Genomic DNA, 15980 nt, shown 5'->3' on the forward strand with positions numbered 1-15980 from the left:
TTGAATGGGCACTGCATTAGTTATAATAATGATGAAAAATGGGATCTATGATTAAGTGTGTTAAAATGCAAGAACAGTATAAATAAATAAGTACAAGAAATGCAGTATAAGCCTAATCCCAGAGTAAACCAGAGTAGTGCAATAGGCTACTGTTTTCTGTGTGCCTGTGCATGTAGCTTCACAGCCCCGTCAGATTAACTCTTTACACTAACACTATTGATTGCATAAAAGTAGATATAGTTACAATATGTTTTTATACGATTGAACTGTGAATGCTTAGATCGGTTTGGTCAAGTTCTCTTTTGTACGTCTACCACGAGCCACGCATTTAATGCAGTGCTTTTTTAAGGCTGGGCGATATGACGAGAGATATATATATATATATATATATATATATATAGTCAAAATGTATGTCAACGATATCCGACATCCGATATAAAAATGTCTATTGTAGTAAGGCCTGTAACAATTACATAAATGTCAATTTCTTTTTTACATAATCGCATATCTTTGTTTAACCACACTTAATTGCTAACATTAGCTAAGGTCTTAGGGCGTAGGACTGGTAATTGTTGATTTTGTTAGATATGCCTAATTGTATAAGTGATTGTTGTGGACTGTATATTTTTTATTATTATTTTGATTGTTAGTTGTTGGCACTTGACCCTGCATAGGCTCATAGCAACAAAAATGACAAGGGGGGATACAGTTAGAAAAAATTTAAAAAAAACACTTTAATTTGTTTGAAAAAGTAATATATATATTTTTTTTTTATTTGACTGAAAGAAGACAATTCAATTGTTAAACACAATTATTTCTCAGACAATTAATTGTATAGCAAAATTTTGAATTGTTACAGCTCTAATTGTAGTGTGTATACTTTTCTATACCGTTTCTATTACAATGTCGAAAAACCAGAGGCCAAACTGTGGGAAGACAGTACCATTTGTATGCTGCTTTATGTTCTGATCCTTGCACGTTATTTCCATTTTGCACGTTAAGTTCAGAATAAAATGGGAAATAAACTCCTTACATTTGGGCGCCTGGGTAGCTCACCTAGTAGAGCGCGCGCCCATATATAGAGGTTTACTCCTCGACGCAGCCGTGGGTTCGACTCCGACAAGTGTCTTCAGCTGTCCTATAAAAATAAAGGCCTAAAATGCCCAAAAAATTATCTTAAAGTGCTCATATTATGCTAATTTTCAGGTTCATACTTGTATTTAGAAGTTATATCAGAATAGGTTTACATGGTTTAATTTTCAAAAAACACCATATTTTTGTTGTACTGCACATTGCTGCAGCTCCTCTTTTCACCCTGTGCGTTGAGCTCTCTGTTTTAGCTACAGAGTGATACATCTCACTTCTGTTCCATCTTTGTTGGGAGTCGCACATGCTCAGTAGCTAGGTAAGGACTACTAGCCAGTCAGAAGCAGAGTATGAGGGAGTGCCATGCTAGCAGCTAGGCGAGCATTATAATGTGTGTTACAAAGTGACGCACGTTCGTCACGGAAGTAAAGGCTGGACTACAATAGAGCTGTTTGGAGCAGTTTGTGAACAGTGTTTTCTGTTGGAGATGGTAAGTCCCTTTGGGGTGGACTTTTTCACTTTGTAAACCTACAACGTGCACAAAAAAGATATATAATACAATAAAGGAAAGGGGAAAAGCCAAAAAGCATAATATGAGCACTTTACTCTTTTCATTTGTTAAGTATTTATATACCAAAGTGTCTTCTTATAACCATAGCCATATTGTGGGGGGGGAAATGCCAAGTAATTTTCTGTGAAACTGATGAGCTAGTTGTTTCAAACAATGATGAAGGACAAGCACCTGAAGACTGCGATAACCACAACACAATTATCTCAGGCTGCTACAATATGACCCAGAGAAATCTGCATTAATTAAAGCACACACAACCAGCATGTTAATCCTGTATGAAAGTGTCAGGGAGAAGAGACGCGTGTGTTTGGGAGGTGATTAACTCCAAACCTGAAAGATGCTGTGAACAGCACTATAGGCTCTAATGTCAGCGATGCTGCTGCTTGATGTTTAATTCTCTGACACGTAATCAGAGATTGATGTTTACCAGAGGGAGGAAATGTGCCGGATGTTGATGTGGAAGTTTTAGGTGTGATTAATTAGAAAAAAAAAAGCTATATACAAAACAAAGAATAGGTTCATCTTATCCAGCAGGGGGAAGAAAAAAAAAAAAAGAAGGGTTTCAGACAGGAAATCTGTAATTATCTGCTGAGCCTAAGCTTCAAGCAGCATCCTCTGAAGTTCCTTCAACCACATTTCAGGGTGACTTTTTTCTGCGGAAGCAAAGACAAGTTCTCTTTTGCCAAATTCACACTGACGTTCCGCTTCACAGCCACCACCCAGATACAACAAGGAAGGCAACCATTTCCCAATCTTCTCCTCTCATCTTTTATTCTGCTACGTCTGCATGTAATCTTTTGCTCATATTAAGCATTGTTGATGCATAATTCATTTTCATTTAAGGTCGATTATTTTTTTTTTTTTTTATTTAAAACAGTTAGGCAGCTGTTCCTGATTATCTTTTTGAGATAACTGTAAAAATGCTATTGTTGCATTACAAGTTTATTTAGTCACCCAACTTCTTTCTGATGCACCGCAACGCCTCTATGGATGTTTTTTCCACTTATGTTTTGTGTGCGTTTCTGTTGTCAGCATATGAAAGTGTTCTATTTTTGTGGGACAGCCTGTTTAAAAAAATAAATAAATAAAAAATTGTCTGCGCACAGCCTTGAAGTCAGTCATAGGGAGGCTTGTGGAGCTGGTGAATTGCGGCAGGAACACTGCCACCTCAATAATTTATCACTCTGAGTCTATTTTCACTTATTAAATTAATTAGTTAGGTAATTAAAAGTTACATGTTCTAATTAAATGTGCATTGAATTCAAACGCAGGGCCTCCACCTGGAAAGAAAGGCATCATGGGATGAAGTTCATCAGCTTGCACTTAACATCCAATTCCATTTGGGAAGATGTGGATAAGTTAAAGAATTATCTGCGTCATGCTCTGTGACCAGTCACTCTCTTTTGAAATAAGAATTTAAGATAGTAACACTGCACTGCCTTACAAAGAGAGAGAGCAGTAACTAGAAACCGTAAGTTGATTAAAACAAAAGGTTTGAAGGCTCTAAGCCTGACTGTTTAAGTTATAAAACTTTAGAATTATTAATAATTCTCACAGACTTTAGCCTATGTAAAACCTAAAAAGTAGGGGACGGCCCAGGCTAGTTATCGGCTGCGATATTCAACATCTTTTATAATTATCGGAATCGTAATGTTTCCTTATCCCCCTATGTTGACGAATGCACGGAAGAAAAAGGCAGTTTAGGAGTATTACAGTCAACTAACACCTGGGAAGACCGTCTGCAATACATGCAAACAGAGTGTCAGCCGGGGAGGAGTCGATAGCTATTTGATTAATTTTAAGATCATGTTAAAAAGTTCTCTTTTGCAGCATTCACGCTAACATACACTACCGGTCAAAAGTTTGGGGGTCACCATTCCACTCCATTCCAGACAGAATACCAGCTGAGATCAGTTGCATTGTTTTTTTAACCAGGGCAGCAGTTTTCAGATTACATTATGTGTTTACAATATACAGTTAGTGCAAATGGTGGTCTAGGTAGTGATGTAGATCAGTAATAATACAATATGCAAGAATAGACAGTCTGTATAAATGTTGGAATGTAGCTAGTAAAGAGTCAGAGTACAGTTAGTGCAAAGTGTGGTCTAGGTAGTGATGAAGATCAGTAATAACAGTGACATGGTCTGTCACTGCAGCGATGCAATGATTCATTTATTTTAACACCTCTATTATTTACTGTATAAAAAAAACAACAACGCAACATCAATCAACATTTCTGTCAAAGTGCCAGTGTTGACCAGCTAATTTTCTATCTTTGGCCAGATGCAACAGAAAACAGCGAGACGTTAGTTTGGGTTAACATTTACAGTCAGGAGACAACAGGACACCATGAAGGCACCAGCAGCAACAAAATGAGCATTCTTAGGAAGCCATGCGGAGCGACAAGAAGCAGCCAGACATTAGTACAGTAACACATCAACAGTATCCACATTCAGCCATCCAAGCAAAAAAAAAAAAAAAACACAGCCAAGCAGCACTGACACAGCCATTTTCTTGAAACATTCAAACACAAAGAGCAGCAATAAGCAGTAGTTTTGCTACATTTGATTTTCGATTTAGGTTTATATTTCTTATTTGGTAAAAACAGACTCAATTACTCTCCCCCCTTCTCACACAGCAACCTCAGAACCTCTTCCCCCTTCTCACACAGCAACCTCAGGATCCACTGATGCCAACCTCCTCACCCCCCTCTCTCACCCGTTGCCCCCTCCCTCTGCAACTGGAGAATGCAGACATTCTCCATCAATCCGCTCTTTTAAAACCGCACTCAAAAGTGGGTCTCAGGAGGGACAGGTGGGGTTTTAAGTCAAAACCCACATTTCTCTCATTAAACCAACTGGGTCGCCAGCGACCGATTACATAAACTCAGAGGATTTCACATTAAGCATTAAAACACAACAGTTCAAAACTTGTTTCAATACGGACATGTTACACATCGTTAGATCGGTTAGATTATCCGCAGTTCACTCCTTCTGTTCATTTTACATAAAGTCATAGGCACCAAAGCATGATTCATAATCTTAGTGCTCATGCTAATGAAGAAAAGAGACGAGGAATGACGGTTACCTGTGTGCTGGTCCTAAACGCTGAATCCTGAGTCCATTCCTGGCTTATTTTTATTCCTCTAGTCCGTAAGGGTCCACCCATGAAAAGAATCCAAATTTTTTCATAACAATGTATCCAAGTTCTGAATATCATCCTGTGGTGTCACTAGCTAGCAGCTAACTGTCTGCTAACTGTCTGTTAACTTCATTCACCAAACTTTTTTTCTTCTTCTCTTTCTCAACCATGTGGCTAAGGTGTGCTTGTTTTTATTAAGCATCCCCACCTTTTTCTGTTAAGTTTACACCCCGGGACAGCCCCTGAATTTCAGCAAGCGCTTCCAGTGTGGAAGGCCAACGTGCTGCGTGACTGCGTCATGTCTCTAAGCAGCCATGTTAGAACGAGCTGTCATTGGTTATCAACATGTCAATCATGACGAAGGTAGCCAATCAAATTCCCTTTCCAACAGTCTACACTACAGCTTGGACAGGTGCATTTCATTGGAGCCAGTCTAAATGATTGTGTAAGTCCCTCCTTCCAGAGATAGCGGTCACATATGTGTTTTGTGAGAAAAAAAAAAGATGATCAACAACGTTTGAATTAATGTAAAATCATGTATAGTCATCTGAATGCTTCATTATGATTTTTTTTCTCCAATGTCACTGAAGTGAGTTAAGCATTTAGCACAGTTTAGTCACTTAAAGAGATTTTGGAGATGTTCGGGGATAGCAGTGACACCATAGACAGTATATAAACGAGTGACACCCAAACAGAAAACTCCCAGCTCCCATAAAGTTAGGCCTTGAGCTCTATACAGATGTTGTTGACAAGGTGTAAAAGGTTATTTTGGTGTTTTACATAGTGTGACATTAAGCATGCCTTATTTATTGTGATTAAAATATGACTCATTATAGATGAGGACCAATAAAAAACTAGTTTAAGGTTATGTCTTAATCACAAGCTAAACAAGCCCTTTTTCAGAAACTAGAAGGATTAAGGTTTCACATGCAGCCTCATGCATTTTGACCTTACGGTTATACCGTTATAGGCTTTTCTATTTGGGTATGACATATACTGTAAGTGAAAATCAAACAAAGAGAGGTGGATTTTAACAGGTAATCTGCTTTTAATCGATTGAGCCCCTTATAAAAGCGCTAAATCTCATCTAGGAAACTCAATAACTATATTGTTGGAGCATCACATTTGATTTTTTAAATTCATGAAACAGTCAACAATCTCACCAGTTAGCCTAAACTACCTGGAGTGCAGTCAAAGCCCTTTGGTTTTTAGCTTTGTTTTCTATTTTTGGTGAATTCCTTCATGCTGTTTTTTCTTCTTGCCAAAAATGACACATTTTTTTATGGTATAATACTTTTCATGGTAAAGTAAGACATCAAAGAGTCTAGTTACTGTGTTTTGGCTTTGTAGGGCAGCACAGCTTAAGACAGTTGGATGTAGAGGTTTACAGACAAATACAGAGAAATGTTTGGTATTCATTTCATTTGTTCAGCTGTGCAAAGGATTCCATTTGTGCTTGGTAAAACAATGCTGAGCAGAGCTGTTTATCCAGTTTGCCAGTGTGGTCATCTCTCCACATCGGCACTGAGTGTACTTTCCCAGTTCAGATTGTACATATGCAGAGTGACGAAGAAATCATCTGAAGCATAATTCTTGTGCTATCACTGGGCATTCGTTTAAAGATTGTAATGAAAGCCTGAGCCTGTGATTTAGTAAGTACCCAGTGTTAGCACACTCTTACTATGTCATTGTGATGTGAACAAAAGAAAGCTGAGCTATTGAAAGAAGAAAAATGTGTACAGAAAAGAACTAAAGAGACGAGTTAATGGAAACACGATGGAACACACTTTTCGACAATGGTTTGATTTAATTAGTATTCAGAGGAATAGTAGTAGTAGCAAGAATATTCTGTTATATTAGGAATTTTATTTTAGGCCTTGAGTAATTATAGCAAATGTGAGGGTGAACAACATCTTCCAATTATGTCGATAATTACCTTAAAATACATAATTAGGCCCTTATTGAACACAGTTGTCACATCCTGCTTCGTCTGGTTGAGTGTTGTTTTGTTCTATATGTAAGAAAACGTTCCCTTTCACATGCATTGCTGCATTTCTGTGTGAAGTGGATCAATGTCTGTATTATTTACCTTTCATAAATAGCAACATCAATTTTTAATTGAATCCGGTCGAGCTTTTATTCGAGCATTCATTCATTAGATTAGGTTAAAGAAGATAAACTCACGGCAGACTTTAATCTCATCGTTCAAATTATGAAGAAAGCATGAAAGAAACAACACAGAGGGGGCGGTGATGTAATAAGTTTACCCAGTTAACCATATTACCTGTTAAATGTGCTCGCAAAGTGGTTTTATGGTTGTTGTGATCATAAATACTGTTCTTTTTCTGAAAATATTTCCGCCTCCACCCTAAAGCATATTTGATTTAGTCCAATCTAAAAAAAAAGGGCATGTCAGAGAGAAAAATTATATCCGAGCATGCTTTCGTTCCCAACGTTGAAATTAAATCCTTAAATGCATTAATTAAATATTTGTGAATTTACAGAAGGTGGAGCCTGAAGAAAGTGAGGCTCCCTGTTTTGGTCGGTGAAATGAGTGCATTGTAATGACTTTTCTGCTCACTTGTAAGTTTCCTTTCTAACATATCATTTTCATACACTGACTTGTCTTACCTGTCTGACTTTAGGGTCACTGACCAACCATAAATTAGTACAGTGTGTGTCCACCTGCAGCAGCGTCAATAACATTTGCAACAGTGAATCCTTTGGAGTCCGCATGGCAACTGAGCATGAGTGTGTTTACTCTGGCCTCTTATCTGATGGTTACACTAAATACTCAGTGATCCAGATGGGGAGCTTTTTTATGTTTTAGTGGAGAAAAAAACCCCATCTCTGAACAAACACTCTCTGTTGCCTGGAACTGTTTGAATTCTGTAGCATTTTATCATTATTCCTCATTAGTAATGCCCTATTGTTTTAAATGTCTGCAAAATTCAAAATCATCGAACTGTATTCAGCCATGCCACAAAACTAACAGATGTATCATTTATAAGTAAATGCCCCAAAATGGATTCACATGGCTGAAGCTTATTCAACTGGTTGTTACCTTTTATACCAACTGTAATGTCTTAGATAATTACACTCTGTTTCTCTGGCTATAATTTATCAGTTAAAGGTCAAGCGCATTATTTACAAAACAAACTGAACCCTGCATTGCGTGGGCCAGCACTCACTCTTCTGGTTGCTAAGTCACTTTGATATGCATGTGAATGTCAAATTAAAAAAACGGAGCCCTAATAGGCAGCCATTACTGCGAGTGAGAAGCCTTTGTGTAAACCTGAGGTCTAATCACTTATACAATCACTAAGCATTGCGTCCCTGCTCTCCTCCATCTGCCACCACTGCTCCCTCTAAAAAGCAACTGATTTTCTATTTCAGAAACCATGGATACACTTGAATAAAATACATATTTCTGCCCATAGCCAGGGCCTAATTGGTTGTCTGAAGTACTAACAAGGTTCTCTTGGTGGCTGTAATTAAATTAAAATCCATTGTCACGTTAACTAGGTAATTAAGTGAGCCACAGATGATCTCTGAAGAACTTTCTTTTTTTCCCTCTTATCCATGACAACAACTACATACAAAAAGCAGTGGAAGGATACGAAATCTGAAATACACTGGGGATTGTGACACAGAAGGCTGCAGTTTCTCGTAACTACATAATCAGTGGGATGTTGAAACGATAACAGGAACGTGCCTAAAAGTAGAAACTGCCATCTACTTGTTTAACCCTTGTGAAACTCATCTCCTAGAACAAGTAGCAAGTAACAAGTAGATGGCAACTTGTTTAGCTCTTGTGAAACTCATCTCCTAACCGTCAACACGGAGGACAATCTGGCACCGAGGCAGAATGTGTAGAGAGGATCAGACTTTTCCTCTGTCACACGAACAAGGAAAAGCACCAAAAATGGATGCTTTAGCTTGTAATAAGCTGGAGTGCTGCTTTATGTGCTCACTAAAACATCTATTTTAAGGCACAATTTCAAGCCATCATACATTGCTATCTATTTACAGTGGCAGCATTTTAAAAGACAATGCTTCTTTATCCATACAAGAAGAAAACAATGATATGAATTCCTAAGTAAGCCCCAGCAGGATTCATATCTTTTTTATAAGTAGAGGCTTCTACTGCACGCTTTTACTGTTTAAATATGCTCTGCACTTCACAGTCAAGATCCATCAAAGAAACAATGAGGAAGTGTACATTCATAAAGCTCCAATAATGTTTTGTAATGGAACATTAGACCGTAATGAACAACCAAAAACGGTTCTTTATAGTGCCACTAAAATGCCATGAACCAGAGCAACACAGATCCTGCCATGTGCTATTTTACTACTAAATCTGCAGACTGCACTCACAGAAAGAACCATTACAGATTTTAAATTGTTCCTCCAGAATGTGAAGAGTCTATAATGCACAATTATGTGCAATTCTAAAGAGTAATCTCCTCGAGTGTATAGGGCAACTGTTATCCCGCAGATCACCTGCCTCTGGAGAAGTGGCTGGCCTTTCACCTTGCACCTGCTGGTGCCTGGCACCACACGCCTCACACATTCCATCTCTGCATCTGGAAGACACCAGATGTTCTTGAATAATTTCTCATACAGGTTAAAGTTCTTCCCCTTTTGCAGCCGAACCTCAACTTGCTCAGCATTTCTTCCAATTCAGATGCATCAAGACACGTGATTTCTGCTCAGATATCTCTAACTTTGAAACCGCAGCAGCAGTGAGGGGAGGTGATAATCTAGGGAGGGGGGGGGGGTGTCACTGGAGAGACGTTTTTCCACTCATTTCATTTGCCCCTGAAAAATAAGACTAACCAGATCTTGAAAGGTAGCATGTCTCAAATGCATCACAATGTTCCAAAAGCAGATGGCTGTCTAGCAGGGCAACAATTCTTTCTCTGAATCGCTGAATAATACATGCATATCTCGCTGTGATCCAGTGAATTCGATAGCCTATAGAAAAGGATTTCTCTCAACGTAAACCATTTTGCTAGAGGCCGTTCTTTCCTCAGGTCCAGTCTCCCATAAATAATTTGCCTTCAACCTTCACATGCATAAAAATTGCAACTTGTTGGTTATGAGAGAGAACAGTGAGGATGCACTTTGAATGCCAATGTGGCGATGAATAAACAATGGCTCACTGCTCCAAGAGCAATGCAGAGCTGCCAGGAGCCATTGCTTTGAGTCCACAGGCTCGGTTAATGGTTTTTCACCACAGACCAAGCCTTTCAGTCAGCTGTGAATGGGAGGCTGTTTTGATCTGGCGGGGGGCGGGAGGGGGGGACTTTAATAATTCCTAACAAAGCAACAATTCCCAAAGCACTTTGGACAACCTTGGATGATTCCTTCCAATTATTGTCCAGCCACTCAAACACACTCTGAACCTTTATTACATGGGCTTTTTTTATAGCAATAAGCCAATGGTATATAAAAAAGTAGCCTCATACTTGCTTTCAAAGCATGTCATCTACAGCCGATGTCACTATATTCTAGGGATAGGAGGGATCTCTCACACTCACTAAATGTTTACACATCAAATCCAGGTAGTTCTCATATTAACCTCCACTGAAAATTCAAAAGCAATACAAACAATCAAATAGTCAGGATACTTTGCAATTTCAATTTTGAGATATGAGGTGTCTGAGAAGCAAATCAAAGTCTTTGATCTCCCCAGAATGCAATTGGAGCTATGTCATTTCTGCAGTGCTACAGTGCCACCTGGTGGTGAGCAGACGCCACTGTGAGACTCCATGCACTCTTAACATAGATCGTAGCACCCAACCGGGAGGTCAGGTGGCATGATGATTAACAGGAACAAAAATATTTTAATGAGATATATATATATATATATATATATATATATATATATATATATATATATATATATATATAAACCTGGGGGTGTGGAGTTATCAGACCTAGCCTGCTCCTCATCTCTGTTTGAGGCCTGCAGTTTAAGCATTAGCCCCTTCTAGCTTAACCTGAATCTTTACCCCAAATGTTGGCAGTTGAGTTGCATTCTGGGTAATGTAGGCACCATGTTTTGACCAGGAAGAAGAATGTGTCAAATTACACACAAAAAGATGATTGGTAGTGATATCTCTGGTTCTGCTGCAACGATCTTATTTTTTTAACTGTCCATTGTGAGTCTGAAAGTGTTTTTTAGGAACAATACTAAATCAGTGAAGTACTATTTTAAGGGGTTAAAAACCAAAAAGGTTGGAAACTACTGCTCTAACATGTACATTTCACATTCTCCCTTCCAAAATATACCCATGACACAAGAGTTCAACAAACTATATAATCATTGATAATATATCTTTATTTTTTTTTTTAAAGACTTTCACTAAAATAACAAATTCAACATGTCTTAACAGAATATCCCCATCTAGGTGTTTGGATTTGAAATAGCCTCTTTAATGAATCAAACAACATCATATTGTATGTAAAACACCACATTGTTAAAAGTTCCCTAAAAGAGGAAAGAAAAGTTCCTTTTTGTGACAAAACCCACAACGCCATACAAAATACACTTTTAAACTGAGCTGAATGAGCTAATTTGCATTTACTGTATGTGTAGCATATTTTGCCATGGTAGCTTTGACCTTAACAGAAATAATAGCACTCATTGTTATTTTAAGATTGCATTATACAATGTGTGATAAAGAAAAAAAAAGTAAAAAGTTAGAAACCATGAGGTCATCTTCCATTTCACCCCCCAAAAGTGCTAATTTATTATTTAACAATGATTCAAAGCAAGCATACAGAAGAAGAAAAAAAATACTGTATATCCAGAGGCTTCATGTACACCACGTGGAGACAATGTGTTTCATACACAGTTATCCTCAAAAGTGCTTGTTAAGGTCTGAGCAGACTAGAATAGAAAACAAAATGTACAGTACATTGGCCACATGTTAGCGGTGTGTTATTTATACAAATATAATACATTTAAAAGTAATGTTATTTTATACACCTTCCTATACTGAAATCATATTAATAAAACCAATAACCTTAGCTTGGCATCTCTTGTTTTAACATTAAATAAAATATATAAGCCATCATTTTCTCAAACATGCCTCTCTAAGTGTTACTTTCAAATACATTTAAGACAATATCTGCATATGATGCACATGTTCCCTTTGAGCTCCCTCAAAAGCTGTTGCAAAATATGATAACTACCAGTGACGGCGACAGTATGATCCCAGCAGCAGCCTCACTTCACACTTTTTAGCAGCTCAAGACGGTTAAAACAAACACACTTTCAACACAACAGTCTGCAGGTCTGGCAGAGGATAAAGTGCTGTTCTCCTTTGGCCCCAATGTGGAATCGGTTAAAACCAGTGGCCAGAATCAGTCGTAGACCCCGGCTTCTGATCTCAGTGCAGCATGATAAAAAGCTTCCTGACCCAGCGTCTTGGCCAGCAGTCTGTGCCCGTGGGGAGACATGCAGCCCTGGCCAGCCATATATCCGGCCGCGGCTTTACCGGATCTTGTAGGTTTAGGTCTGGGTGCTGCGTAATACCCCTCATTGTGGTCATATTGTGTGGGCCTGACTTTAGTGCTCTGAGTCCTTCTGTTGGGCTGAGTGGAAAAGGATCCCAGATGTTCAGGATCTAGAGGGGATTTGGCTTGGTAACGATAGTAGTGACGGTTTTCTCTAGTGCTCTGCGACCTCCCCGGCCTCCTGAGGATGCTGGGTTTCACAACACCAGAGTAGCTGTTGACAGCGTTGGTCATCATGAATCGATCCTGGTCATGACCCTGTGTGTGGCTTCTGTTATTGTGCTGCATGTTCTTGAGGTTAGAACAACCCCTTTCTGGAAGCGAGGGGACTTTGCGAAGCGGTGGCTGCCGCGAGGAGCTCTCTTTGATCTGAATCCGCCTGGCTGGTCTCGGCTCCGCACTCCACCGGTGATCATGCTGCTGCCTGGTGACCTCAGGTTCTGCCTGTTGAGAAGTTGGGGATGAAGCCACCACAACATTTGGGCTTTCTGTCCTGTTGGCCGAGAAGAGGCAGGCGTTTCCGGGGTCTGACGTGCTTCTTGTGTGCATTATGTCTCTGTTTCTTGTGTCAGTCGGCGAGACGGGGCTCTCGTAAGGAGACACCGCCGGATATGTGTTTTTACGTCTGGAGTGACTCTCCTGCTTGACTGGTTGATAAACGACTCTTTCGAAAAGGTCTGCATCTCGAGCCTCGTAAACGACAGTGTCCCTGCTTTCTATGTAAAGCTCCCTGTTCACAGGAGGGACATGGTGAGGAGAGTAGTTGTAGTAATCCGATTGTCCACTTTCCCTTGTGGAACGCATCGTGTAAGACTGACTGTGTCGGACACTGCTCTGCCGGCAGGGCTCTACATAATAGCTGGAGACATCTACTGGGTTAATTTCAGAATAGGGGCTGTAATGATAGTCAGCACGTGTGTTCTCAAACTGCTGCCGGACAGGGTGGATGCCGGTCTGAATCAGCCTCTCATAGGGCACTTCCTGGCTCGACGTCTGCTCAACATAAAACATGGTGTCAGGAGGCAGGACTTCTGCCTCCGCCAGCTCGTAGTGACTAATGTGAGGGGCGTGGAAGGAGCGAGCCCTCCGGATGGCCGGGTGCCCGACCACTCTATCTTCTGACCTCTGCCATTGGCCTGGTTGCCTGTGGCAGCCACTGATAAGGTGCTCATCTCTGTGGCAACGTCCGTATTGAGGTGACAAAGGGTGCCTTAACCCTAAAGTGCTGTAGCGGCCTTCAGAGGCCTGCCTGTACATGCTTTTTCGTCCCAAAAGGTGATGTGGCAGCGCATCGGGCCGAGGGCAGTGAGGTGCAGGCATCCGCCCCGTTAGAATCGGCTGATGATGGTGATGATGATGATGATGATTGCTGTAGACATCCTCAACCAGGCCCCGAGGTCTATCCTCCTCTGGGCTGTAGTGATGGGTTGAGGAGGGCTGTAATGGACGTGGAATGACCTCCTCGATTGAGGCAGGTATGGAGGTCTCCGCCAGAACAGCGCGGAAATCAAATACATTGATAGAGTCGGTGTTCACATATACAGGAGAAGTTGACGGGCTCTGAGCAGAGAAGACAGGCTGGGTGGGTGCTGAAACCCCAACGCTCTGATAGGTTAGTTCTGCTTGTGAGGCGTCTATAAACTCTTTTTCCTCCCTGCGGTCCCTCCTCTCTGCACTGCCTTCATCCAAGCTCCCTGACCCGAGTGGGCTGACATTAGGTGTGAAATTGCCCACGCTTTCCTGTCTGTCAATGACCTGCAACGGCTCCGAGCCGGGGTGCGTGGGTCGGAAATGAACGGGATCAGGGCAGCGGTGGCTCTTCACAGGGCTGTGAGCTGATGTCTGCCACTGGGAAGCAGAGGAGACATGAGGGCCGCAGTACTCTTGGGGGTACACTTTCAGATCGAGAACAGAGGGCCGGGGCGGTCTGTCCTGGGCGTGAGGAGCTTCCTGTCTCTGGAGGGGGTGCGATGGGACGTTGTTTCTTCTCTGGGAGCCACTGCTGGCCTTCTGGGCAGATTCAGCCAGAGCCAACGCCAGCTTGCGCGCAGCACTCGTCAAGGGAGGGTGAGGAGGGAGAACAGACACTGAACTCATAAGTCTATCTGTTCCTGGGGAGGGATAAGACAAACAACGCTACAGTATGACAGGACAAACAAAGCTATGGTAACACATGATGGGACAAGACACAGAAGCTTTCATAAGAAACTACAGAGTGCATTAATATTTAAATAGGTACTAACTATATACGGTAAATATTATGTATGATGTTAATGGAGTGGCACTTACCTGGATCGGGCAGGTTCTGTGCAGACTGACTGAGGTCGGTCAGGACTGATCCCTGGCTCGCTGTGCCGAGTGGGCTGCAGTGTGGGTAGGGCGCTCTCGGCTCCTTTCCATCTGCCAGTCGAGCTTCACACCTCTCCACTGGGGGAGAGGAAGAAGGAAGAGGTGGAGGAGAGGCGGTTGCATTCTGAACATCTGCCTGCGTCTTAAATGATTTCTTCCTGAGTTTAGGAGAGAGCGGCTTGGAGGTGACCTTTTTTCCACCTTTACCGAGAGCAGGGCTGATATCTGGAGATTGATAGCCGCGAATGTTGTTGTTAGGAGAGGAGATGGGCTCTGATTCACCGGAACACCCTGCGCTCTTCCTCCATTTATTTCCATCTTTCTTGTGTTGCAGCCCAGGCGTCGCTGAGGGTGGGCTGCACTGAAAAGACATGGGGTCAAAGTCCAAACTATAGATGCCTGCAGCGGGTGGACAAAGATCGATATCGTCCTCCTGGGGTGGGGGCGAAATACATGCTGCGGTGCGGACACGATCAGCACCATTATGACTCCCATTCAGTGGGTGGGTTCTCTGGTCGTCTTTACTTCTGGTGTTGCGTACGTCGTCTCTACAGACGCCAGAAGCGGCCTCGCTAGTCGAACGAGGTCTGCGGGAGCGGTAACTCGGGGGTTCTCCTGGGATGGACAAAGCACATGCATATGTAGAATGAATCTTCTGTAGCCACAGAAATACAGATAATATAAACCGCTTGTAGTGCGCAAAAAGTTTTTCATGAAAAATTACCTTCCACGTTGTGCAAAGAGGTGAGAGATTCCTCGCTTTTCGTGGAGCGCAATGTGCCGCTATCTCCTCTTCCACCTGCAAATGTTTTAGATAGAATTAGATTTTTCAATAAAATCATCCTCGCGACCATTTCAAAGAACACATCAAAGTGTCAAAATTAGTTGAGAAAATGTACAAGTTCCACGACTGTAGGCACAGGTGTGTTTGTGTTTGCTGGCTGTGGAACAGCAGAAGTGATCTAACCTGGCAGTGCAATGCTCTTTATTTCGTTAGGCTCGCTGGGGTGTCGCTTCAGCTTGCGTTTGGACACAGAGTGGGACTTGCCTAGGTGGAAAAAGGAGAGCCAATTCCCCACAGGAGACTTCTTAGCCTTAACAGGAGGCCTCTTTCCGCTACAACACAAGAAACAAATCATCTTCAACACTCGCTGTTTCGTGCTCGATGGTGTTTTTTGCCTCCAACGGCGCCTTCCAGGCAGCTAACCCTGACCCTAACCCTAAACGTAACCATTGCCACGCTGCCTGGGAGGAGACGTTGGGGGCAAAAAAACACCAAAGACCCTGTTTCGTCTAACAAAAGCGC

At 41.5% G+C, this 15980-nt stretch overlaps 1 protein-coding gene across 1 annotated transcript in view; it reads right to left on the reverse strand.

Moving 5' to 3' along the window:
• Window positions 1-11132: 11132 nt before the first annotated feature.
• arhgap32a (Rho GTPase activating protein 32a) overlaps window positions 11133-15980 on the reverse strand; it is a 31580-nt gene continuing 26732 nt past the window's right edge. The window contains exons 19-22 of the mRNA XM_078245942.1: window positions 15642-15790; window positions 15399-15473; window positions 14615-15289; window positions 11133-14436 (exon numbers count right to left, since the gene is read on the reverse strand). Coding sequence (XP_078102068.1) covers window positions 12173-14436; window positions 14615-15289; window positions 15399-15473; window positions 15642-15790 — 3163 coding nt within the window. The 3' untranslated portion in view covers window positions 11133-12172. The remainder of the gene's footprint in view (window positions 14437-14614; window positions 15290-15398; window positions 15474-15641; window positions 15791-15980) is intronic.

This window comes from Sander vitreus, chromosome 3, assembly GCF_031162955.1.
Source record: "Sander vitreus isolate 19-12246 chromosome 3, sanVit1, whole genome shotgun sequence".
Classification (NCBI taxonomy): domain Eukaryota; kingdom Metazoa; phylum Chordata; class Actinopteri; order Perciformes; family Percidae; genus Sander; species Sander vitreus.